Source organism: Microtus pennsylvanicus, chromosome 12, assembly GCF_037038515.1.
Source record: "Microtus pennsylvanicus isolate mMicPen1 chromosome 12, mMicPen1.hap1, whole genome shotgun sequence".
NCBI classification, from domain to species: domain Eukaryota; kingdom Metazoa; phylum Chordata; class Mammalia; order Rodentia; family Cricetidae; genus Microtus; species Microtus pennsylvanicus.
This window is the reverse complement of record NC_134590.1, coordinates 504,749-529,963: the sequence shown is the minus strand read 5'-3', so window position 1 is coordinate 529,963 and position 25,215 is coordinate 504,749. Positions and strand designations below refer to the sequence as shown.

At 46.9% G+C, this 25,215-nt stretch overlaps 1 protein-coding gene across 1 annotated transcript in view; it reads right to left on the bottom strand.

Moving 5' to 3' along the window:
• Positions 1–7,189: 7,189 nt before the first annotated feature.
• Positions 7,190–25,215, bottom strand: part of Cplx1 (complexin 1) — a 28,687-nt gene continuing 10,661 nt past the window's right edge. The window contains exons 3-4 of the mRNA XM_075943090.1: positions 13,601–13,776; positions 7,190–8,962 (exon numbers count right to left, since the gene is read on the bottom strand). Coding sequence (XP_075799205.1) covers positions 8,765–8,962; positions 13,601–13,776 — 374 coding nt within the window. The 3' untranslated portion in view covers positions 7,190–8,764. The remainder of the gene's footprint in view (positions 8,963–13,600; positions 13,777–25,215) is intronic.

The following is a 25,215-nucleotide window of genomic DNA, read 5'->3' as shown; positions in this document are numbered from 1 at the left end:
ACACACATATACATACTGCTTATATTGCAATATATATTTGCATTGACAGTAGCCCAGGCTCACTTTGAGATTGGGATTCTTCTGCCCTGTCATCTAGAGTACTGGGATTATTCTTACCATCCCTGGCCAGTTAGTGAATTTTTTTTAAATAAATATTTATTTATTATGTATACAATATTCTTTCTGTGTGTATGTCTGAAGGCCAGAAGAGAGCACCAGACCCTATTACAGATGGTTGTGAGCCACCATGTGGTTGCTGGGAATTGAACTCAGGACCTTTGGAAGAGCAGGCAATGCTCTTAACCGCTGAGCCATCTCTCCAGCCCCCCAGTTAGTGAATTTTTTAAGGAAACCTTCAGTCCCAGCACTCAGGAAGTGAGGCAGGAGGATCTTTATGAATTCAAGACCAGCCTGGTCTCCATAGTGAGTTCCAGACCAAACAAGACTGCATAGTGAGATCCTATCTCAAAGGAAAAAAGAAAAGAAAAAGAAACTGAGAAAGATAAAGAAAAAAAGAGAAAGTGAAAATTTAATTTCAAAACTAGGTGACCGAGCCCTGTATATAAAAGCAAAGAGCCTTTCTTTATTCTTACACAGGTTTGCAAACTCAGACTCTCCATGTATCTAATGTATTGGAGCGGTCGAAGAGCCATGAGCTCAGTTGAGGTTGGGTTTTTTATAGTAGCAAAGGTAGGGGTGAGGGGTTTCTAAGGTCCAGGACCCCCGACTGGCTGACATTTGTCTAGGGGTGCCCTGGTGAAAAGTGATGGGCGCATGCATTGGCAGGTGATCCTATCTACAATGTTGGAATGCCAGAGGCCTCCTCCTTGGTGAAAAGGCGATGGGTGTGTGCTGGGCTAAGGTGGAGCACGGGTGGTCTCAGTTTGCGGTCTTTCTTAGAATTAGGTAATGCCTTAGGGTAAACTGAGACTCAGGCCTACCTTGAGCTTGTCATAGTTGGGTCCTACAGACGCCAGCTAAGACTCCTAGCAGTAGTGGGGAGAGTGCCTGGACTGGCCTTCCCTGTAATCGGATTGGTGGCTACCCAAACTGTTATCATAATCGGATTGGTGGCAACCCAAACTGTTATCATAATCGGATTGGTGGCTACCCAAACCGTTATCATAGAACCTTCATCCAGTAACTGATGGAATTAGATGCAGAGATCTACAGCCAAGCACCAGACTGAGCTCTGGTTCTGAACGATCTTAACAGTTTCCAGGAGAGTCGGACAGGAATTTTATAGAATGTTAAGTGAAATGGATTAATAAAAATGCTGCGGATCCCCAGTGGCAGGAAGGAAGACCTGCCTGCCTCAGTGGATGGGGGAAGGAGTGGGCGTGGCTTGTCTCTTAAAGAGACAGAACAGATCATTACATTAAGCAACTAGGTTGGATTGCAAGGTTTTCCAAATGATTAGACTGGGTATTCCTGAGGAAGAGCTTAGAAGTAACTAACATGCCCTTAGAGCTCAGAGGAACAGGTTGCCGGGTGCTGCTGGAAGACGAGAAGTGTCAGAGAAACTGGAAGGAAGAGCTCAGAGGAACAGGTTGCCGGGTGCTGCTGGAAGAGTAGAAGTGTCAGAGAAACTGGAAGGAAGAGCTCAGAGGAACAGGTTGCCGGGTGCTGCTGGAAGAGTAGAAGTGTCAGAGAAACTGGAAGGAAGAGCGCTTCAGCGGGCTGCACACACACTTAGACTTTTGTCTGAGGGCCAAAGCTTAATTCTTCATTTTAGTTTTTCTCTCTGCTGGATTTTCTTTGTTTTTCCTTTATCCCTTTTATGCCACCTAAGACAAAGATTTCTGTGCAAGAAAAGATTACCTTGTAGGACCCAGCCATGACAAGCTCAATAGAGGCCTGAGTCTCAGAAGTTTACCCTGAGGCAGTACCTGGTTCTGGTAAAGACCACAACCTGAGACTCCCAGGCACCACCAAGGAACAGACCAACCAAAGAAAATTCCTAATCATTGTAGATAGGATCACCTGCCGGCACACACCCTGTTAATGTACCTTTTCTGGGTTTTGCCTTTAAATAATGCCCTCTAGAAGGACAGGGCACTTCCTCTTGCCGCTGCTGCACCAGTTGATGAGGTCCCTGCCAGCTTGTATTGTGCACACAATAAACCTCGCTTTTGCATTTCAGTGGGTCTGTCTCCCTGGTGGTCTTTTGAGGTCCTCACGGACTGGGCATAACAACCTCACAACCGTAAGTTACATATTTTCCAAAAACAAATTAAAATCTTTACATAAAAAAAATAATAAGATCACAAGTTACATGTTTTTCTTAGAAGCTCACAAGCAGTTAAATATTTTCCTTTGTATTAATTTTCTCACCATAACATCTTCACCTCAAAACAATGATTCTTTTATTACTGATTAACAAAGGTTTAAGCAAGCCAAGTGTATTTCCGCAGTTCCTTTGTACTGGCAGGCAGCTGTTTGTGGCTTCAGTGTAGCGGGTTTCTTTCTTAATTCCACTCTGGAGAAACTTTAAACCAGTGGTCAGCTAGCCATCTATTTTTCTTTACACACAATAGGGTCATTTAATTTACTTTCACAACTTTGTTTTTTCAAGGTGCACACCAGGCCTGTGATTAATTCTGTAAGCTGCATGACCAAGGGTGTAGGGGCACAACTGTTTTCTTTGATCATCAGCCTGTTTTTCCACAGGCAGAATTCGTGCGTCTATAATTTCTGGCCTCTGCAAAAGCTCACAGCTAACAAGGGGAAGGTAACTTTCAGCCTATATTTCCCTTTTATGTATCTCTTATTGGAGCAATTGGCAGAATAACCTAAATCATGTTCCTAATCATCTTTACTGTCAAAAAGTCCAATTAAGTCATAGGTCTAACTAATCAACTTTTCTTATAAAAATTATCTTTATTATGATCTGTATGTAAATTTCCCAGTGAGGAGTGGGATTTTCCCAAGAAGAAAGTAATCACACCTTACCAAATGCTGGAGGTGCACAGCAAACAGAGAGAAGCACAGCAAAAGCCAGGGGCTTTCTGGAACACACCCCCTCCCGCGGCCCCCCGGGGCTTCGCCTCTCTAGGACGCAGCTAGAGTAGCTTTGTTATCCTCTGGGACGGCTTTCCACAAACTCATTGCTCCCTGAAGTTCCTCTGACATGTCCCCCGGCAGCCAGAATCAGTCTGTGCTGGCCACAGGACACAGTACTAGTGACAGCCATCTTGACTACCTGGAATCATGGCGAAATCCTTTGTGCCTTACTCCATAGACTCAAATCCTGCTGCAAAGGCTTCACTTTTAGAAGGGGAAGTTTGCCGTACTTTAACAGAAGAGGGCAGGGTGACTGTGTGGCATCCTCTGCAATGGGAGACTCACCTATTCTCTTTATGCCTTTACTCAGTTTTTAGTTGTGTGTGTGTGTGTGTGTGTGTGTGTGTGTGTGTACATCTTCCCCCATCTGAGTTGTAATCCAGTTCGGCCTCTACCACCGGGGACACTCAGCCGTGACCACATAGCTATGATAGCACTTCACTGCGGGTTTTCTTCCTTTCTGCCCCAGCTCTAGGTGGTTTTTCCTGGTGGATGAATTTTGTTTATTTCTGTTTCTTATATTGGAATGGGGGTTCAGATGGTTAGTCTGCCACTTTGCCTAAAGCCTCACTAAGTTGCTTCTGCTATCCCAGGACCTGCCTGCCAGTCAGGTAGGGGAGGATGGCCAAAAGGGCTCGGAAATGCAGCGGATCCTGCACCTGGAGCCATATTGAGCCCACACACGTTTGGGTGAACTCCAAGGACTCATTAGAAACATCAGATATTGGGTCTGGCCTGGGCCCCTTCTGTGGGAGGGTGTTAAGGATTATGCGTGAACCCTGATGCAAAGACAAGCAAAGGAGAGGTCTATGCCTCTGCTGGCCATGGGCCTTCCCTGAGCTTCATTGCCCAGCCAAACAGCCTTCTCAACCTACCTACCACACCCTCCCCAATACTGGGGTGCTTTAGGGACTTGTACAGTGCTGGGCCTACAAGTTCCCCCCAGAAACATGGGCCTACACCTTTATAGAGTATGGCAGCCCCCCCAGAAAACACTTGGTCACACATACATCGTTATCCAGAGCTAGCACAGGTAGTGAGTTCCTGGCTTACTCTTAGCCTGGTCTGACCCAGGTCAGAGGGGAGGCCAGCTCAGGGTTCGCCTGAAGGTTGAAAGGAGGATTCCTGGGGCCCAGAAAGCCCTCATGTGCACAGCCAGAACTAGACTTCTGAAATGTCCAGGGCTACTCGCTGCTCCAGTCTGTTCTCTTGCACCATATTTTGCCTGGTCCTTGATCAAATCATTGTGGGGATAAAGGAAGGGAACAGCCTCTGGCAGCAGCGAGCTGTAATTTTGGGGGGCGGGCGGAAGAGCACAGTTACCCCATGGAAAACAATGTTGGTTGGTACAGGACCCTGTCCAGTGAACATCCCACCGGCCCTTCTGTCTGACCCCCAACCCCACTACTGCCCCCATTTATGAGGAGGGAAGATAGGATGGGTGGGCTGGAATCTGTTGTGACGCTAAAGGCCAAGACTTAATATCTGTGAAGGGTCAGAGTAAGCCACATTTAATTGCTTTAGAAAAGAGAGAGCCTTGCTCGAGACCTTTGGGGATTAGGGAGCTCTGTACCCAAGGAGGGTACTAAGCACTTAGCCCATGCTGTTGGGGAAGGGGAAGATAGGAACAGGGGACTAAAGGTTCGGAAAGGCAATGCCATGCGAAGGCGGGGTAGGGGTGGGGTGGGGAGGGAAAAGGTGGCGAGGAGGCGGCACTGGGACGCACACACAGCACCACCCACCCCCCACCCCCCCACCCCCCACTCCCCCACCCCCCACCCCCCCACCCCCCCACCCACCCCCCACCCCCCCACCCACCCCCCTTCAGGGTCCCACCCCGGGGAGGGTGGAGGAGACCGAACGAAGGAGGAGCTCAGACGAGGTTTTCTCTAGGCTACTGCGGCTTTCTAGTTTTGATTGGGCAGGATCTGCATGTGATCATCTTGGAACCAATCGTGGCGCCCCTCAGTGGAGCGCGGTGATTGGATCAAGCCTCTTCTGTGATTCCTACACTGCATGCTGAGTCCCACTCTCTGCACCTTGCACCCTTCCACCAGTGGCCGGTTTGAACTGGACTTGGTTATGGATACCCCTCCTCCACACCTACAGGAGACCTGGCATGTTGTCCCGTTGCCCCTCTGCCCTGGCCCTCTTTCAGCACTGAAGTCCTGAGAGCAGCCAGTGTCCAACAGTGTGGACAGGTGGCGCAGACCCAGGAGTCCTTGGCCCTGCTGGTTTCACGTTGGACAACAGGATTTGTCTAGCTGCGGATTAGCAGGGAGAGACAAAATGGTCCTTAATTGCAGGTCTTTTTAGTTTTCTGGAATGCCTTGATGGTCAGAAAGCTTGTGATTGAAAACAGCTCTGCCTCTTGGTCTTAGAGAGTGGAGCACAAGTCAGAACAGATATATATATATATCTGCTGGCTGCCGGGGCTAGCTGCCTACAGATGCGAGAGAAAAGCTGTAACCAGAGACTGGAGATAAAATCAGCCAAAAGTGTTCAGGATAAGTCAGCATCCAGAAGGTCCACCTCCAGTGTCTGGGGTTAGGCTGGCAGGTGGGGGTTTTGTAGGAACATCATGTCCTACAGCTTCAGGACAACTTTTTCCTAGCCCTGGTGCCTGTCCCTTAACTTGGAATACACACACTCCATGCATACACAAGCACATGCATGGAGAGTGCCCACATGACTCCTGCCTCCCATCCTCTTGATCTCTATGTGTCACTCCTGACAGTAACCACAACACTCATGAATAGCAGTTCCAGTTCCTGTAACTCCATACCCATTTTCCTCCAAGCAGAAATCACTAATTACAGTGTTTATTCAACACGTCTCCCATCACACACACAACTACAAGAGAAGGGACCTGGGCTGGAGAGATGGCTCAGTGGTTAAGAGCACTGACTGTTCTTCTAGAGGTCATGAGTTCAATTCCCAGCAACTACATGGTGGCTCACAACCATCTGTGATGAGATCTGGTGCCCTCTTCTGGGGTGCAGGTACACATGCAGGCAGAACTCTGTATACATAATAAATAAATTAAAAGAGAGAGAGAGAAGGGACCTCAGTTGTTCCAGGCCTAGAAGATAATATAACATAATCTGCGAGGATCTAACCCATCAATCCTTGGGTGACCAACTAATCAAGTTCTCCATCAGCTAAAACATTCAGGTCATTGTTTAGGCCCAAGGTGGAATCACAGACAACTGTGAGGTGGAGCACCAGATGACAGGTAGGTGACTAATAGGAAGAGTATCCATTCTGGGTGACAGCATTCTGCAAAGCTCCAGAGCCTAGACTCAGAGATCAGGGTCTTAGGTACACCTCCAGGAAAAAGAAGTAGCTGCTGCCCCAGCAGCTGGGATGTGCCTGGAGGAGGTGGTAGGGCTTGGGGTGAATTTCTTCCTCCATAGTCATGAGGGACGTGAGAGATACTTCTCCTGTACTTGGAGGAGAACAGGAGAATCACCTAAATCATCCCCATTTCCCACTTTTCTCTTCACCTCCACCCACCCCAGCAAGTGAGAGTGAGATACGTGTAGCCTTTCTGCTCAGACTAGCAGGTTTTGCTGGTTGGAATTTCCACCATTGCTGTCTCCTAGAAGAGGGATGCCCCAAAAGAGAGATGAACAAGGGCTCTTTTAGGACAGGCACCTCGGGTTTGGCTAAGCATGGGGCAAATTGGGATTGCAGACCCACAGAATGAGGTAGATGGACTAGAGTCTGATAAAATATGGCAGGACAGAGAGCTGGCAGGTGCTGTGGGCACTTCCAACCGTTCAGCAGAGTTGACAGTGATCTCAAAAGGTGTGCCCAGGGTATAGGGACATCACCCTGGGCTGGGCAGGGGAACAGAACTATGGAAATTCTAGTGGGTCCAGGCCTGGGAAGCAGTGTAGTCTGGATTTACCAGTGCCTGGCAGAACTGTGAGGAAGGAACGTTGTGTAAATTGGGGGCTCACCCTGGGCACTGGGGTTCTGAAGGGACAGCTTTGCCCTCTGGAGAATAAGTTGGAGCAGTAAATCTGAGTTAGGACCTAGGGGACACTCTGTATTTGTCCCCAATGTGAGGGAAGCCTCCCCTCCCCCAGGGAGAATGGAAACCCAAGAAGGAAGAGCCACACGGTGTGAAATCACTGTTTATTGGCTGTGATTCCCTCAGAGAGAACATGTGAGGCCTCTGACATGCAGGAGGTGCAGGTACAAGGACAGACAGACAGGTAACACATAGGCTATACTAAGCGCGGCGGCCCGTTGCCCCATGCGCTAAGAACAGGATGCAGGGTTAACTCAAGAGAAGGCCATCTGCTCAGAGCTGGCTTTTCAATCAAACCAGCCAGAGATGCAGAGAATGGCCCAGGTGAGCAGGGTATTGTGGGCCGAGCATGCTTCATCTCTTTGGGCAGAGGGCGTTCTGATTAGTATTGCAGTCTAGTTGTTATGGCTTCTCTAAAGAGCTATGTAAGGTCATGAAGGTCAATGCCAAGCCACACACCTGGCCCAAAACTCATGGACACTTAATGCAGTTTTAATGTGGACAGGAAGGGTCGGGAAGACCAGGCTGGCCTTTCTGTCAAGATAAAACTTATCAAATACAGACCTCATTTACCTGAGATTCAACATATTATGATGTAAATTAAACGAATATGAAGAACAAAGGCTGCTGGCTGGGCAAAGGGGAGTAGCTGGGTCTTATTGCCCTTGGGCCACACACAGAAGAGAATACCACAGTCTGAGCCCAGGAGTTTGCACGTGCGGGCCACTGTCAGCCCTTCAAAGGAGGAATAGTGGAGAGGGTGGGACACCTGATCCCGTGGCCCTCTGTCTGTTCTGCACACGGATCCCCAGAGCCCTGGGCTCTTAGGAAGTGGGGCATTTTGAAGGTAGGTGTGTAGTGGTAAAGCCAGGAGTTCCCTAGAAGACTGCCTGCCCTTCATGAAGAGAACAGGAGGCCACCAGGGAGAGATGGGGTCAGGGAGAGATGGGACTCTGGGAAGTGTGCATCACAGATGATATCGAGGGACTCAAAGCATGTCTGAGACCCACCCACGTCCAATCTATTGCTTTGTTCCCCCTGGCTGTGGCATTCTTAAGAAGCCAAACCTTGCCGAGCGACAGAGAAAGAGACAGCTGGACAAAATGTGCGAGGGCCGCCGGTGAAGACTAGGGTGGTAGCGCACAAACAGGAAGACAGAGCTAATGGTCCAGCAGGTCCAACAAGTCCAGAAACTGGGGCCATGGGCTCAGGGAAGGGCTGGGGCCCCAGGCACCCACGGCTCATTCCCCAAGTCCCACCCCACTATGGCTGTGCTCCTGAGTTTAGGCCCTGACTGGTGGCCACCCACGGAGGGATGGCACCCCAGGGGTGGTCAGGGCTGGCCCTCGGGGCCTGACCTTGGGCAGGCTCAGTGGGAATGGTGAACTCAAGATCAGTAAGGAGGGGTCCAACCACCCAAAGGCAAGGATGCACAGCACAGGGGCCTGAGGGTCACACCCTTGCCTGGTGGGGCCAATGATGGCAGTGCGGGGAGGGGTGGCCAGAGGCTCCCGAGGCGCGAGGGGGACATGGGCGGGATAGATCTAGGACTATGGCTTATTTTTGCAGGGGGGGCTGCATCTGCTCCCAACATCCCTTGTGGGGGGGGGCTCCGAGGGGGTCTGTACAGTGGGCGGGGCTCCTGGCGCTGAGGCAGGATCACTACTTCTTGAACATGTCCTGCAGTGGCCCAGGCAGGTACTTGATGACAGTGTCCAGGATGCTTTCGTCCTCCTCTTCCGGCTCGTCCCCACAGCCTGGAGGGATGGCCTTCTTGGGTCGAGTCAGACTTCCTTCTGAGTTGGCTTCCATGGCTGCCTGGGCCTCAGCCTCACGCTCCTCCTTCTTCTTGATGCCATACTGTGAAGGAAAGGGTAATCAAGCAGGGCTTACATACTCCCCTCCCCTGTACCCAGCCTGGGCAGCACTGATGCAATACACAGAGAGGCCAGGTCCTTCTTACACGGAGAAACCAACCAGGTGGTTCTCACAGCTGGGGAAGCCTCCAGCTGAGTCCCAGGCCCATCCTATTCACCAGGGCTCCAGAACTGATCCCGCTCAGGTTTTGGAAAACCATACAGAAAATGGGACAACTAAGAGGTGCCTGGAGGACACATGGGATTGGAAAGAGAAAAAAGGTCTGGGGTGGCTGGAGAGGTGAATCAGCAGTTATCAGACTTGCTGCTCTTTTAGACTGGGACTTGGGTTTTGGTTCCCAGCACCAGTGTCTGTAACTTCTGCTAAAGCCACTTTTATTCTCTCCTGGTGGAGGAGGCAACGGTCAAATTCAGTCAAGACCAGAGGAGACAAGTGACCCTAATAAAAAACAAATGGGGCTCATTTCTGCTTCTTTGGTGATCCCTCCATCCCTTAACAGAACTGAGAATAGTTTTGTTGACCAGGTGAAAAAGCACGGCAGTGAATGTCATTTTCCCTGGTGCCTTCCAGTACCAGACAGAGAAGTGATGGGTGTCAGCTGGCATGAAAGGCAAGCACCGGGGGCCACCCCCATCTTCAACCTGGCATTGGTCCCACTGCAGGTCACCTTCTGGGAAAACCTTACCCATACAGGCAGAGCCCCTGTGGTACAGAAGAGGAACACGTGGCTCAGTGTTCTGTGGGGTAGTGTGTGTGTGAGCCAGGAGAGATGTCTCCAAAAACTGGGTCAGGCCAGAGCAGCTTCCAGCCAGGGGAAGAGCAGAAGGATAGGCCAGGTGGGGTCCATGGGCAATCTGAGAGTCTGAGCTGCCTACGGCTACATTTGGAGACAAGTGTGTGATAATTACCTGAAAGGAAGTCCTTCCGCTGAGATTCAAGGTCGTTCTGAAGCCACTTTGAGCTCTATCTCAGGGAAAGACATGGTTATTCTGCTCGAGAATGCCATCCAGGCCACATCCCAGAACCAGACTCCACTTGTGTGGTCTGTTCTGGTCTTCTGGACTCCAATGATAAATGCCAGGCTAACCCCGGCCAGGTATTCATTACGTCAGGTGCCCAAGGACAGGACCACAGGAGGTATCAGTCAGGTTTATTAGAAGGCACACACTGGGGAGCTTCCAGAGCCAGGTGAAGACTGGGGACTGAGTTAGGGGGGTCAACAGAAGACCTAAGAACATTGTTTAGAAGAAGCCTCTAGCGGCTGTCAGTGGTAAGAGCCAACGAATCTAGCTGGTATTCACCGCACACCCTCATCATACAGATGAGAGAGTCTGAGTACAGAAGCTTGGGGCCTCAAACATGCCAGCTCTACACCTGGGCCTTGTCTCTTTACCAGGAGGAAGGTTCTGGCTCGACAAACTGTGGGTGGCTGAAAGCAGGCGCCAATCAGGTGGTACATATGCAAACCTGAAGGTGTGTGTGCAGATTTGGATGCTGTGGAAATAGAAGTTGGATGGTAGGTATGCAAATCAAGTACCTGCTTAGATGACTTCCTAATGGACAGAGATCCTTCTCTAGGAAACACCCCACCTCTTGAGACACTCCCAAATGACCATATCCAGTTTTCTGAATGGATTACTGGGGCCTCACATCATATGGATATGAAAATTGTCCCCGTTCTCAGTCTCTTCCCCTCCCCCATCACTGCAAAGCCTTGCAACACCATTCAACCTATCAATCCCTGACCAGAGAGACACAGTCGAGGGAAGGTCGGGGATCCAGTTCTAGTGAGGAGCAGGGGCTGCCCAGTGAGGGCTAAAATGTCATACCCAACGGGCAGAATTTACTCCTGTGGGAGCTGGGAAGGTGGAGCAGCAGCAACAAAGGCCCAAGAGTCAGAACTATTAGGTAGCCGGGCAGTGGTGGCACACACCTTTAATTCCAGCACTTGGAGGCAGAGGCAGACAGATCTCTGTGAGTTCGAGGCCAGCCTGGTCTAAAAGAGCTAGTTCCAGGACAGGCCCCAAAGCTACAGAGAAACCCTGTCTCAAAAACAAAACAAAACAACAAGAAAAGAACTATTAGAGTTTGGGGTGGCCAAGCAGTGGTCCAGCAGCAGGAGGGTGTCGGGAGCATGGCAGCTCTGTACCACCCTGTCCAGTACAGGCTGAGGTCGGATGGGGCCCAGAGCATCTGGACATGCCTGGGGCTTTGATCCCTACAACTTTACCCTTGGGCCTATCCTTCCCATGGGGTTCATTTGAATGTTCTCCATTTCTTCTTCATAATTAGTCTGGCACAGGCTGTTGAAACTTTCTGAAGTAGTAGTTCTCAGCCTTCCTAATGCTGCAACCCTTTCATACAATCCCTCACATTGTGGTGATCCCCCATCCCTAACCATAAAATTATTTTAATTGCTACTTCAGAAATAATCTTGCTACTGTTATACATCACAATGTAAATATCTATGTTTTCTGATGGTCTTGGGTGACCTCTGTGAAAGGGTCACTCTATCCTCAAAGGGTCAGGACTGACAGATTGAGAACTGATGTTCTGAAGAATGAATTTCTCCACAATTTCCAGGAAAATGTATGAAAACAGAAAAGTGGAGAACGTACCCTGTAGGGTCTTCCTTGAGTCCTTTTTTAAAAAATACTGAGAGGTTAAAGTCTTTGTGGGTGGTGTGATATCTGGCAGGGACTCCCTAGGGGGACTGAGCCAGGCACAGGACTCCCCTGAAACCAAAACCCAGCCCCCCTTCTTGGACTTGCCAGAGCCTCTGCACACCTAGGCATCTAGCATAGCACCCTACCCCAACCTTGCTCTGTCCTGGCTGGACAGCTTCTCCCTCTAGACTTTACCTAGGGAGGGACCTCTGTGACTCTCAGCTTTCTTTTGCTTCTCTATCCCTCCCTCCAAACTGTTTCCCTCTCAGCACTGTATCTGTCTAACGCTGTTTCTCATGCTCACCCCCATCCTTCCATATTACAGTTAATTTAGGGGTCTGCCACTGCGTTGCTCACATGGTCAATAGCACATCTTGCTAACCATGGTAATAACTCACTGACTGTGGAAGGTAGGATCAAAGAAAAATGAGCAGGAACTTTCTACAGGGCTTGAGGAAACTGTCCAGTAACTGTGCTCCAAGGCAGGTGCAAGTCCAGACCCCATAAACAGCATTCTGCACCAAGGGTAAGGGTATGTTAGGATCTTGAGGGTAGAACACGGTGGAGAGGAGAGGCCAGCCTCCCATTTGGCCCTTTGGAAGATGAAGGACCCAATTTGCTCAGCCACCTAAAGACTATCTCCCTGTATCCATCTTAGGAGATACAGATTTCCTTTCCCATGAATCCCAAAGATCTACCCCAACCACTGACATATCAACAGAGAACTTGATGTGGATGCACAGGCAGGAAAGGGGTCTAGAACCTGGGCTGTCCACTCTCCAGCCTAGCATTTCATCAAGTCCAGAACTGGAGGATTATGTGGCCACTCCCTGCTTCTCACCCACCCAAGTCTGCTGAGCTACCCTACAAAGCCAGGAAGGATTTAGATGACGTGTTTATTCTCATGGCCTCTCTGCTGTGTGGACAATCACTGTCTCCACCATGCTCCTGGCCTGTGAGCAGGGGTCACACGCGCCTACCATGTTCTGCCCTCCCCATGGCACAGGACAAGAACAGGGCTTTACTGCAGGATCCTCCCACCTAGCTGCTAGCTTCAGTTGCACACTGATAAGCAGGCAACCACTTCTTCAGGATTCTGTCCAGCCTTCACTACCCTACTCGCTACAGTAAGGATTGGAGAAGGAGTGGGCACAGGTCATCCTGTTGAAAGATGTGGCTGTACGTGGGTCTCAATTCAGGATTCCCTGGGGCCTCAGTTTTTCTACCATGAAATGGCACAGTGCTTTCTGGCTACCCCATCCACAGGAGACAGTCACTAGGGTGAATGAGAACAGGGAGGTTGCCACCCATCCACCATGTATGAGTCTAGGAAACAAAGGTAAAGAGGACCCTCTGGCCCTGATTTTTGTGACCCGCCAAGACTTTATGCTCAACTAATCTCTATTCTCTCAGAGCCTTCTTTCTGAGCAGGGATCAAAACTCCAGGAAAGCAACCAGTCCTGACCTGAGGAGTAGAAAAGGCCAGCCCTCAGAATGACCCTGATCCAGATGTGAAAATGTGTAGTTCCACAGCGGTTCATTTCCCAAGGTTTTGACCCCCGAAGGAGGCTGCTGCTTCTGGTGGGGTCACTACCTGCAGCTCTCCTCCCTGTGTGGAGCTACGGATCCCTGGTCTCTTGACTTTCTTAGACCCTTTCCCTGCTGGAGTGAACGGAGCAAAACGTCTGTGCTTGCAGCTGCTCTGAGCCTGATGAGCCTGCAGCCGAAAGATCCTGAGAGCTGGGCGTGGCTAACGATCCTTATACAAGCTGCCCCTGAGCGCAATGAAGTTTGGCATTCTTGTATCCAGGATGACCCGTGTCCAGGGTGTCTCTCTCTGTCTATGTGTTTTTAAGTCTCCAGCTTAGTTCCCAGCTAGCCTACGGTCTTGTAGTGGCACGGGTGCTTCAGGACCCTTCGGCTTTTTACGGCCCCGCACCTATCCGTTGCTCACCTTGTCTCGGATGCCCTGCCGCATGACCTCACGTTCCGCCTCCATCTTTGCGTACTTTGCCTTGCGCTCCTCCTCTGCCTGCCGCAGTGCCTCCTGCCGTTCTTCCTCCTTCTTGGCAGCATCAGGGTCCTTCTCCTCATCACCACCAAGCATCTTCCCCATGTCCTTGGTGGCCCCTAGGAACAAAGGCAGAGGTCAGGCAGTAGCATTCAGCGTTCCCAGTCCGTCCCTTCTGCCGGGCATGGGTCCAGTGGTGCCCATCCCTTGTGGGAAGCAGTGGGTGTTCTGGCTGTGCGCATACTTGCAGATATATGTGCAAGTAGTTGTGTTGTAGTTGCATGTTCATATGCTTATCTGTGTATCTTTTTATTGGTGAACATGTTACTGCATATGTGTGCCTAGATGCACTGATGTGTCTGCTCATCCATGTGCTTCTGAGAGGCACATGTCATATCTGAGGCTTGTGCCGGGCAGAGGATTTGGCTCTGGAAGGTGGTGGAAGGAAAATCCAGATGTGCAGATACATGGATGATGAACAGTTAGGGGACAGATGTCTGGTGGACAATATTGGTCACTAAAGTAGGCACCAGGCACGCACCCATGACCCAGGCTGCAGGCACTGCCTGTCTTTAGCACCAAGACCCTAATTGCCCCTATGCTAGGCACCAATCTTCTCATGAGCTCCTGAGTCACAGGCCCTACAGAAACCACCCCAAATGCCTTACAGTTTAGCCCAGAGGACAGAGGCTGTAATTACATACTAAAGCTTGACCCAATGAGCAATCCTAAGCCCACTGCACCCAGACATCATGTCACCCAGGATGGGGCACTAAGCCCCACAAGATCTCAGCGTGGGTGCTGGTTCTCTAGTTTTTGTGTCTCTGGAGTACCTGCAACCCTATTACCATGACAAGCAAGAGCAAAGCCAGACGTCCTCTCTCCTCTGCATGATGTCCTTGGATGTTTTGATTGCCTGAAACTCTACAACAGGTGATAGGGTGTGGAGAAACTGAGGACATATCGTTGCTGTCAGGGTGAAGACAGAGACCCAACTTGAAACAGACATTTTCTGACAGAACAGATCTTGAATCTTATTGAAAGTTATGAGCTTCTTGGTTAGTTCTCAGCTGCATCTAGAAACTTACAAAGGAGATGCTGGGTCAGTGACTCAAGGGAAGTTGTTGGGTCGTGAAGAAATCTTTCAGTGGTTTTCCAGGTAACTCACTGGATTCTCGCTGCCTCTAGCACTGCTGTCTCTGGCAGGTGTTGGGGCAGGCAAGGACAAACCTTGCAATCCTGACTGCCTTCATGTAAATTTTATTCTCTACTAGAACAAGCTAATTTACACTTAAGTGAGAGAAACCCATAATTATTTCTCCCTCTGAAAAGGTGCTGGCATTCTAAAGCAGAGATAACTGAATCCGGTGTCTATGTCTATTCCTAGAGCAGTGATTCTCAACCTGTGATTCACAACCCCTTTAGGGGCGGGTCGAACGACCCTTTCACAGGGGTCATAAGACTATCAGAAAACACCGATATTTATATTACAGTTCATAACACCAAAATTACAGTTATGAAGTAATAATAAAGATTTTATGGTTGGGGATCAGCATAACATGGGAACTGTTAGGTACTGAAGGACCAGAGCTATAGGAAGGCTGAGAACCACTGTCCTAGAGAAGATGAACAGTGGCTGGAGTGTGACTGTGGGGGCAGTGTGGCTTGTGGCTGCCTATTTCAGGCCTGTCCTGCATCCCACTCTTCACATAGACTGCAATCTCCATTTTACTGAATGCCAGCTATGTGCTACTACGGATCTGTGTGCCTTCCCTGAACCTCCTTATATGCCAGGGATTTCTGCTTGGGCTGGCTCTGGGCTCTGAAGGAAGATCTACTTCTGTTACAGGAATTCTGAGCCTTCAGACTGTGGAGGAAGCTCTGGAAGGCAGGGTGACCCCAGGCTGTGGTGCATGCACACAGTGACATTCGCAAACCCATAATGAAAATGAATGTGTGCACTCACATACATGGATGAAAAACGTCTTAACAGATCTTTTACCAAGAAACTTAAACATGTGGCAACTATGTAGAAATGTATGATTGGCTGATAGAAATAATGCTTGGTCACAGGAATTCAAGATTAAGTCACCAACAAGTAGAGAATGGCTATACAAGTGCTGGATAAGACGTGCAAACAGCAACACATACTGGGGGGGGGTACAGATGATACAGGAGTTGGGGGACAGTGGGTCGACGTCAGCTTGTTCTTTCTCTGCCTTTCTCCCCCAGTGCTTGGAATTGAACTTAGCACCTCACATGCTAGACAAGCACTCTGCCATGGAACTATTAGGGGTTTTGTTTCGTTTTGGTTTTTCGAGACAGGGTTTCTCTGTAGCGTTGGAGCCTGTCCTGGAACTAGCTCTTGTAGACCAGGCTGGCCTTGAACCAAACTGCAGAAGACCAAACTGCAGAGGTTATAGCCCCAGAGGTTTCAAATATTGAAAGTTTGCCTTTCAACTGAAGCAGATATTAAACTGAAGGCATAAAAAGCTCGAAAACAGCGGAAAGGAGACACCCTACAGCTGTTCTCTGGCTTTTAGGGAATCACAAGACCATGCACGCACCTGGTCGTGTTTGCACAGGGCATCAGCTCATCCCCCAGAAGCTGCAGGGAAAGTCTGGACAGTTTCAGTGCAGACAAAGGGATCTTTATTTCCCCAAATCTTCACCCCATGATTTGATTAACCTAATCTAACAGACTATATGTCTAAAAATAAAGTCTATGACTAAAGCTGTTCTGGATGAATAATTATAACCTTAATCACAAAGAAGGAAAATCAAAGTGGAAGGGCTTCATAATCATTCTAAGAAATAAAAAAAAATTAATCCTACCCAGGTAACGCTGGCACACACCTTTAGTCTCAGCACTCAGTAGGCAGAGACAGGTGGATCTCTGAGTTTGGGGCTAGCCTGGTCTACAGAGTGAGTTCCAGAACAGCCATGGCTACACAGAGAAACACTGACTTGAAAAGTTAAAAAAAAAAAAGATCCAATGTGATATTGGGAGAGAGGATCTATAGAGAGAATCAGAACTGCAATGAAAGAGAACGTACTTCTATTACAATAAAGTGTGACAGGTGCATTGTTGTTCGGCTTTGGAGGCCCAGTTTCATGAGAAAAGTAAATAATAGTGAGTATGGCATCTTAAGACACGGCACTCTCTGTCTCTCCACTTCTCCTGCTGTTGGTGCCATCTTCTGTCTAAAACTCTCAGGATGTTCTAGCAAAAACTGACCAGAACTAACTGCATAGAAGGACAGCAGGGGATGACATTTTACCTAAACTCAGTATAGTTTTGCCCCCAAACTATCCATGCCAGTCGAACACATGTACGGAGAACTTGCATTTACAATTATGGAAACAAACTGCATTTTACAAAGAAATCTATAGAATCTTAAGGGTTTTTTAAATTTATTTTTATTTCATGTGCATCCATGTTTTTCCTGCATGTATGTCTGTAATGGTGTCAGATTCCCCAGAAACTGGAGTTACAGACTGTTGTGAGATGCCATGTAGGTGCTAGGAATTGAACCTGGGTCCTCTGGAAGAGCAGCCAGCGCTCTTAATCGCTGAGCCATCTCTCCAGCCCATGCTTAAAAAACTTTTTAAAGACATACCAGCTCCCTGCTGGACAAGATTACTGTGAAGATGGTGACACCATTGTGGTATGCAACTGTATGCTGCCTGGATTGAATCTCTGACTTAAACTTTGGGGTATCTTAAAATTCTTGATATATTTAAGGTTCTTATGACAGAATGAATGTCTGAAAAATGAAAATACAAAGCCTGAAACAGTAAAGCATACCTGAAATCTTAAAACTTGAGAGGTGTAGCTGGAGTTTCATGAATTCAAGGCCAATCTTAACTAAATAGCAAGTTTGAGGCCAACCTGAGCTATATGAGACCCTGGACCAAAGCAAAGCAAAGCAAAACAAGAAGGAGGCCAATAGAGTAACAGACAGTTTGAAGGTGGTCATGTTGTAGATGTTTTAAATGTCATCATGTCCACTCCTGGGGACGGTGCACAGTTAGTTCTTGGAGAAAGGGGGTTAGTGGCAGAAGCTTGGGAAAGTGGTCAGACATTGTTATGTACATCCTCCTACCTAGCCCTCTTACTCCCGTCATCTGTCATAAATGGTCCTTTGTTGGGACACGGGCCTACAGATATCCACTATCCCAACACAAGGCTAGAGATAAGGGATGTCTTGGGCATATGGCCATATTACTGGGGAACATCTGGAGTTACAGTGCACTTGCAGATGTGGAAGACCGAGGAGAGGACCATCATATGCTAGAGGAGGTTGAGAGGCTGCCTCAACCTCCTCTATATTATTATACTGCCAATTATGCGGTATAATAGGTCCACTATGTGAAGAAAAGTGCATCACAGACTCAGTTTTTGAGAAGAAAAGAAAAAACCCGATGGGTAGCCAGGCATAGAGGTGCATGTCTTTAATCCCAGCATTTAGGAAGCAGAGACAGGAGAATATCTGTGAGTTTGAGGCCAGCCTGGTTTACAAAGTGAGTTCCAGGCCAGTCAAAGTTACACAGAGAAACCCTGTCTTGAAAAATCACACACACACCCCAAAACCAAAAACCTGATGGGCAAAGATACCCATGATCTCACAGTTCTTTGAGGATCAAAAATTACCAGAGGCTGCATGTCATCCTCCTGTTAATCCTCAACCCTGGGAAGCTCTGGGGATGTTCACTAAGATCCACCAAATGCCAGTTTCCACTATACTGAGATACCTCACACCATACATTAGGACAGGTATTACAAAAGACAGAAAACAGAAGTATTGGTAAAGATGTGGGGGAAAGTGGAACCTTGGCTGGGAATGTGTAGTGGTCCATCCTGTGGAAGACAGTTTGGTTGGTCCTCAAAAGGCCAAGCATTGGGCCTGAAGAGATAGCTTAATACTTGGGAGCACTGGTTGCTCTTGCAGAGGACCTGGGTTCCTGGCACCCACATGGCAGCTCACAACTGCCTGTAACTCCAGTTCCATTGTATCCAGTGCTCTCTTCTGGTCTCCAAGGACGTTGAACACACATACACACACTATCTATCTATCTATCTATCTATCTATCTATCTATCTATCTATCTATCTATCTATCTATCAATCATCTATCCATCTATCTATCTACATATACTACACACACACACACACACACGCACTTGTAGGCAAAACACATATGTAATAGAAAGATCAAATACAGAATTACCATATGATCCAGTAATTCTGAGTACGTACATAAAAATGCTGAAAACACGAATTCAAACAGATATTTATCCACTTTTAGTCTGAGCAGCATCATTCATAATAGCTAGGAGGCAAAGCAGCAAGAATCAGTCCACAGGTGAATGGAGAAAGGAATAAATGTGTCTGCCCCCACCTTACATATTGCTCAGTCTTAAAAGGGAAGAAAGTTTTGACATAGGCAGTATAACCTGGAGACATTATACTGAGGGAAATGCACCAGTCTGTGAAGCCCTCAGAGGACTCAGGTCTATGGTGCAGAAAGAAGAAAGTAGTTTGTGGGCTGGGAGACATAGATAAGAAGCTAAGTGTTTTCCTGGGACAATTTCAGTTTGGAAAGATGAGACCATTCCAGAAGTAGACGTGATGGCTGAACAATAGTATCATGTGTTTAACACCACTGCTTTGTGCACCTGAAACTGATTAAAACAGTGAAACTCATATGTATTATCACAATAGAAAGAGGACTATAATTTTAAATTACTTATAATTCCATCTCCCTGGTAGGTTTCCCAAAGCATACATGAGGCTTGGACCAATCTGGTCAAAGCATGACTGGTAATGACATCACCTGTGCAATGAGGCTTGCAAATGTGACCTCCCTGGCAGCAGATGGGTTGTGATGTTAGAATGGAAGCTAGAGGTAATGGGGTCATGCTATAGGCCCTAGAAAGCAGCTGGTTTGCAAACTCCCAGCCTCTACCTCAGTCCTCCACAGTAAAGAGAACAATCAAGCAGAAACAGAAAGGAAATTAAAATGACCACACAGGCGCTGTGCAAGTGTAGTGTGAAGACCTGAGTTTAGATCCTAGCACCAATGTAATAAAAAGCATGAGAGAGGTGGCGACAACAGGAGGATTGTCCGGGCCTGCTGGAAGTCAGCCCAGCTCTAGAGACAGCTCCAGAGAGCTGCTGTTTTAAAGGAATAAAGTGGCAATCATAGCTGAACACTCCGCATCCTTCTTTGGTCTCGTCACACACATACACTAACACACTCACACACAGTAATAAACAAATAATACCAAATACATTGTATTTTCTATCCTCATACATGGGAAATCTTCAATGAAATTCACACCTCAAAGTATACTTATTATAAAAAGCTGAGAATAATGTCTAGGAATTCACAGATGGAATCTTTCAAACATTCAAGAAACAGGTAATTCCCATGATATTTAGAATGTTCCTGGAAAAAAAACCAAGAAAATCCTCTGTGTTATTTTTATTAAATTACCATAAAAGCGATGCCAGACGTCATGTTGAAGGAAAGGGATGAAGGGAAGGATGAAGGGAAGAATGGAGAGAGGGGGACAGGAGGGAGGGAGGGAGGGAGAGAGACAGAGAGAGACAGAGAGAAAGAGAAAGAGAGAGAGAGACAGAGAAAGAGAGAGAGACAGAGAGAGACAGAGAGAAAGAGAGAAAGAGAGAGAGAGAGACACATGGGAGCGGGGGGGGGGGGGGGAGAGAACTACAGCTTCCAAATGACTAGGAACCAGCACATGGACCAGAGTAGTATCAGCCAAAGGGAAACTGGCATCTGCCATGTTCTAAGGAAACCTATAGGAAAGCAGAGCTTCAGTTCAGTGGAGTTCATTTGCAGAAGGTAAAGATGCCCCAGCACCAAAGCATCAGTCATGACAGATGTCACCCAGAGCCACAGTGGCCATTGTGCACCTGCGTCATAAGGTGCTGTTCTGAGTATTTGTGTATCCCAGAACATTTATGTTTCTTTCCCCCACAACAAGTCAGTTCCTGTGTCCCTGATGTAGCTATAGCTTTCACCGCCTTTAGAGGGGGCCTAGAATAATAGGAACTTGCACCATGTCTGACTACTGGCCTGCCTCCTTCATCTTGCTTTACACACGTGGCGAAGTAGAGTCTACGCATGTAGCTGCTACATGACCATGGCAAAACAAACAACAACAACAACAAAAACGGCAAATGTGCCCTGCCACATTGAACCCACTGCTAAAGTACAATGAAGGCTTATCAGAACATATAAATCTGGCAGGCGGTGGTGGCACGTGCCTTTAATCCCAGCACTTGGGAGGCAGAGGCAGGCAGATCTCTGTGAGTTCGAGGCCAGCCTGGTCTACAAGATCTAGTTCCAGGACAGGCCCCAAAGCTGCAGAGAAATCCTGTCTCAAAAAACCAATAAATAAATAAATAAATAAAATCCTTTACTCTGGACCAGCAGCTGGGGAGCCAGCATGGGACCGAACTAGACCCTCTGCATGTGTGTGACAGTTGTGTGGCTTGGTCTGTTTGTGGAGCCCGTAGCAGTAGGACCAGGATCTGTCCCTGGTGCATGAGATGGCTTTTTGGAACCCATTTCCTATGCTGGGATGCCTTGCTCAACCTTGATGCAAGGGGGAAGGGCCTGGTCCTACCTCAACTTGATGTGCCAGGCTTTGTTGACTCCCCATAGGAGGCCTCACCTTTTGGGAGGAGTGGATGGAGGGCTGGGAGAGAGAGGAGGGAAGTGGGAGGAGGTGAGGGAGGGTGAACTGTGGTTGGTATGTAAAATTAGTAAAAAATAAAATAAAATAAAAAAATAAGCCTTTGGGGTTGAAGAGATGGCTCAGTGGTTAAGGGCATTGCCTACTCTTCCAAAGGTCCTGAGTTCAATTCCCAGCAACCACATGGTGGATCACAACCATCTGTAATGGGGTCTGGTGCCCTCTTCTGACCTGCAGGCATACATGTAGGCAGAATATTGTATACATAATAAATAAATTTTTTTTTTAAAAAATAAGCCTTTTGAGATGAGTGGTAGTGACACACACCTTTGATCTCAGCACTTGGAGGCAAGTGGACCTCTGAGTTCCAGGCCAGCCTAGTCTAAAGAGTGAGTTCCAAGACAGTCAGGGATACACAGAGGAATCCTGTCTCAAAAAACCACCGCTACCACCACCATCCAATCAATCAATCACAAAACATTTTAGCAGTGCTCAGAATTAAACCTAGAGTCTCCCACAATGCTAGACAGACTTTTTGTTACTGAGCTATACTCTAGTGCCAAAATCCAAATGTTTTGAGAACAATTTAAATTTACAGAAGAGCCAGGCAGTTGGTGGTGGCTCACGCTTTTGATACCAGCACTAGGAAGACAGAGGCAGGTGGATCTCTCTGAGTTTGAGACCAGAGACCAGACTGGTCTACAGACTGAGTTCCAGGGCAGTCAGGACTGTCCCACAGAGAAACCATGTCTTGAAAAACAAAAAACAACAAAATAAGTAAATAAATAAATTTACAGAAGAATCACATAGGAAAGCAGATCGGAGTTCCTTCATGGAAGCTGCACCTAATCTCTGGGTAACCAATGTGTTCTAGCTGTCAGACATACAGCCAAGAGTGAGCAAACACAGGGATACTAAATCTAAAGCTTATCTTCTGCTCAGATTTCCTAGGTGTGTGTGTGTGTGTGTGTGTGTGTGTGTGGTTTGTTTGAAGAAGGTCTCTGTGTAGCTATGACTAGTCTAGTCTGGAACTTGCTAGATAAAGTCTTGAACTCACACAGATCCACCTGCCTCTGCCTCCTGGGTACTGGCATTAAAGGTGTGTGCTACCATGCCCAGCCTGTTTCCTGAGTTTTCACTTCCACTTCTCTGTTCAGGGATCCCAGCCAAACACCGACATGGCAAACAGTTGTCATCTCTTTGGGCTCTTCCTGGCCAAGACAGTGTCTCAGACTTGTGTTGGTCCTGATCATCTTGATTTGACCTTCTGAGAATTTTGCACCCTCAGTTGGGATTCTTGGATGTTTTTCCCCATACTTAGGTGAAACTATGGGTTTGAGGTAAGAGACATTTTTGTTGTACCGCAGTGAGTATTCCCGTGCTACACATTCTGCAGTGTTGCGGCTGCCCTGGTCCCTTTGTTGAGGCTGCTTCACTCTCCTATGCTGTATTCTGCACGGAGCTCACTGTGCAGTGCAGACCTAAGGGTTACACTGACTTTGATTTCTATTCTTGCTTTTGCCTTTTTATTCTTTATTATTTTAGTTTAGAATTTTCCTTTTTTTCTTCTTCTTTCCTTCTCCTCTTCCTCCCCTCCATCTCTTCCTCTTGAGACAGGGCCTCACTATGTAGCTAGGCTGGATTGGAACTTTTAATCCTCCTCTCTGGTTCCTATGTGTGTACAATCACATCCATCTATATTCTGAGTCTCTGTACACACTATTTAGAAACCTGTATGTAGTGTTTTTAAATTGGATTGGTAATTTTATTATTATTGAATAGTAAGATTTCTTTATATTCTGTGTACAAATTTTTTTTAAAAAAATTTTTTGATGTTGCCCTTGTTTTAAAGATTTTATTTATTAAGTATACAGTGTTCTGCCAGAAGAGGGCACCAGATCCCATGATAGATGGTTGTGAACCACCATGTGGTTGCTGGGAATTGAACTCAGGACCTCTGGAAGAACAGTCAGTGCTCTTAACCTCTGAGCCACCTCTCCAGCCCTCTGTGCACAAATTCTTTATCTGAAATATATTTTTGGTTTTTGGTTCTTTGTTTTGCTTATTATTTTATTTTATTTTTAAGATAAGGTCTCCTATAGCCCAAGATGGCCTTAAACTACTAATCTTCTTGCCTCGGCCTCTTGAGTGCTACGATTACAAGCATGTACCACCACACTCACACTCAGTGTGAGTCTTATTGATATTCCACCCCACTCTACAGCATAACTTTATAACCTTTAATGTAATTTTTTAATAAATCTGTTCTTTCATCTAAGTTGACAATAATAATATCTATTGTTCTTGTACTATCTATGTCTGAAGAGATTCACACATCCCATTTCTGGTCATTGTCATTTGTCTCTTCTTTCCTTTTCTGATCAATCTGGTTGTTGATGTTATTGATGTTAACGAACTAACTTTGGATTTTTTTTTCATTTTATTCATTGTCCTATTTTATTCACAGCATATACTTTTAACTCTGAACTACCTCTCTAGATTCTTATGCTAAAAGCTAAAGTGAACTATTTATAGCCTATCTTCTAGTAGAGCTTCATGACAGAAATTTCCTTCTAAACACTGCTTTAGTCGGGTTTGGTGGTATTCTCAGGAGAATGAGGCAGAATGACTGAGAATTCTAGACCAGCTTGGGCTACACAGGGACACCATCTCAAAATACCAAAGGATGATTAATTTTCCCAGCTTCTTATATGCTCTCTACATATTTACTTCCTTCGAAAGTATAGTTGGCAAGAATTTTCTCCTATTTTGTCTTTTTACTCTGCTGATAGTTTCCTTTGCTGTGCAGAGGCATTTTGTTTTTATTTTTTTTAGAGTGATTTGCACAAAGTCTATTCAGATTTTAAGATGAGAATATGCAAATAAAATTCATTAAAATATTTTATTTTATTTTTCCCTGTCCCTCCCCTTTCCTCTCCCCTTCCTCTCTCCCCTCCCCTATTGTCCCCATGCTCCCAATTTACTCAGGAGATCTTGCCTTTTTCTACTTCCTATGTAGATTAGATCCATGTAAGTCTCTCTTAGGGTCCTCATTGTTGACCTAGAGGTTCTTTGGGATTGTGATTTGTTGGCTGGTTTTCTTTGCTTTATGTCTAAAAGCCACTTATGAGTGGGTACATATGCTAGTTTTCTTTCTGGGTCTGAGTTACCTCACTCAATATAATGTTTTCTAGATCCATCTGTTTTCCTGCAAATCTCAAGATGTCATTATTTTTTTCTGCTGTGTAGTACTCCATTGTGTAAATGTACCACATTTTCTTTACCCATTTTTTGGTTGAGGGGCATTTAGGTTGTTTCCAGGTTCTGGCTATGACAAACAGTGCTGTTGTAAACATAGCTGAGCACATGTCTTCGTGGCACGATTGAGCATCTTTTGGGCTTATACCCAAAAGTGGTATTACTGGGTCATGAAGAAGGTTGATTTCAGAGAAATCACCACATTGACATCCAAAATGGCTATACCAGTTTGCACCCCCACCAGCAATGCATAAGTGTTCCCTTTTCCCCACAACCTCTCCAACATCAGTTGTCATCAGTATTTTTGATCTTGGCCATTTTTACAGGTATAAAATGGAATCTCAGAGTTGTTTTGATTTGCATTTCTCTGATGACTAAGGATGTTGAACATTTTCTTAAATGTCTTTCAGCCATTTTAGATTCCTCTGTTGAGAGTTCAGCAGAGGCATTTTAATTTCATATGATGATATCATTTGTTCATCTGTCAATTATGTTTGTTGTTGTTCTCTGTTTTTTGAGACAGGGCTTCTCTGTGCAGCCCTTGGCTGCCCTGGAACTCACTCTGTAGTGCAGGCT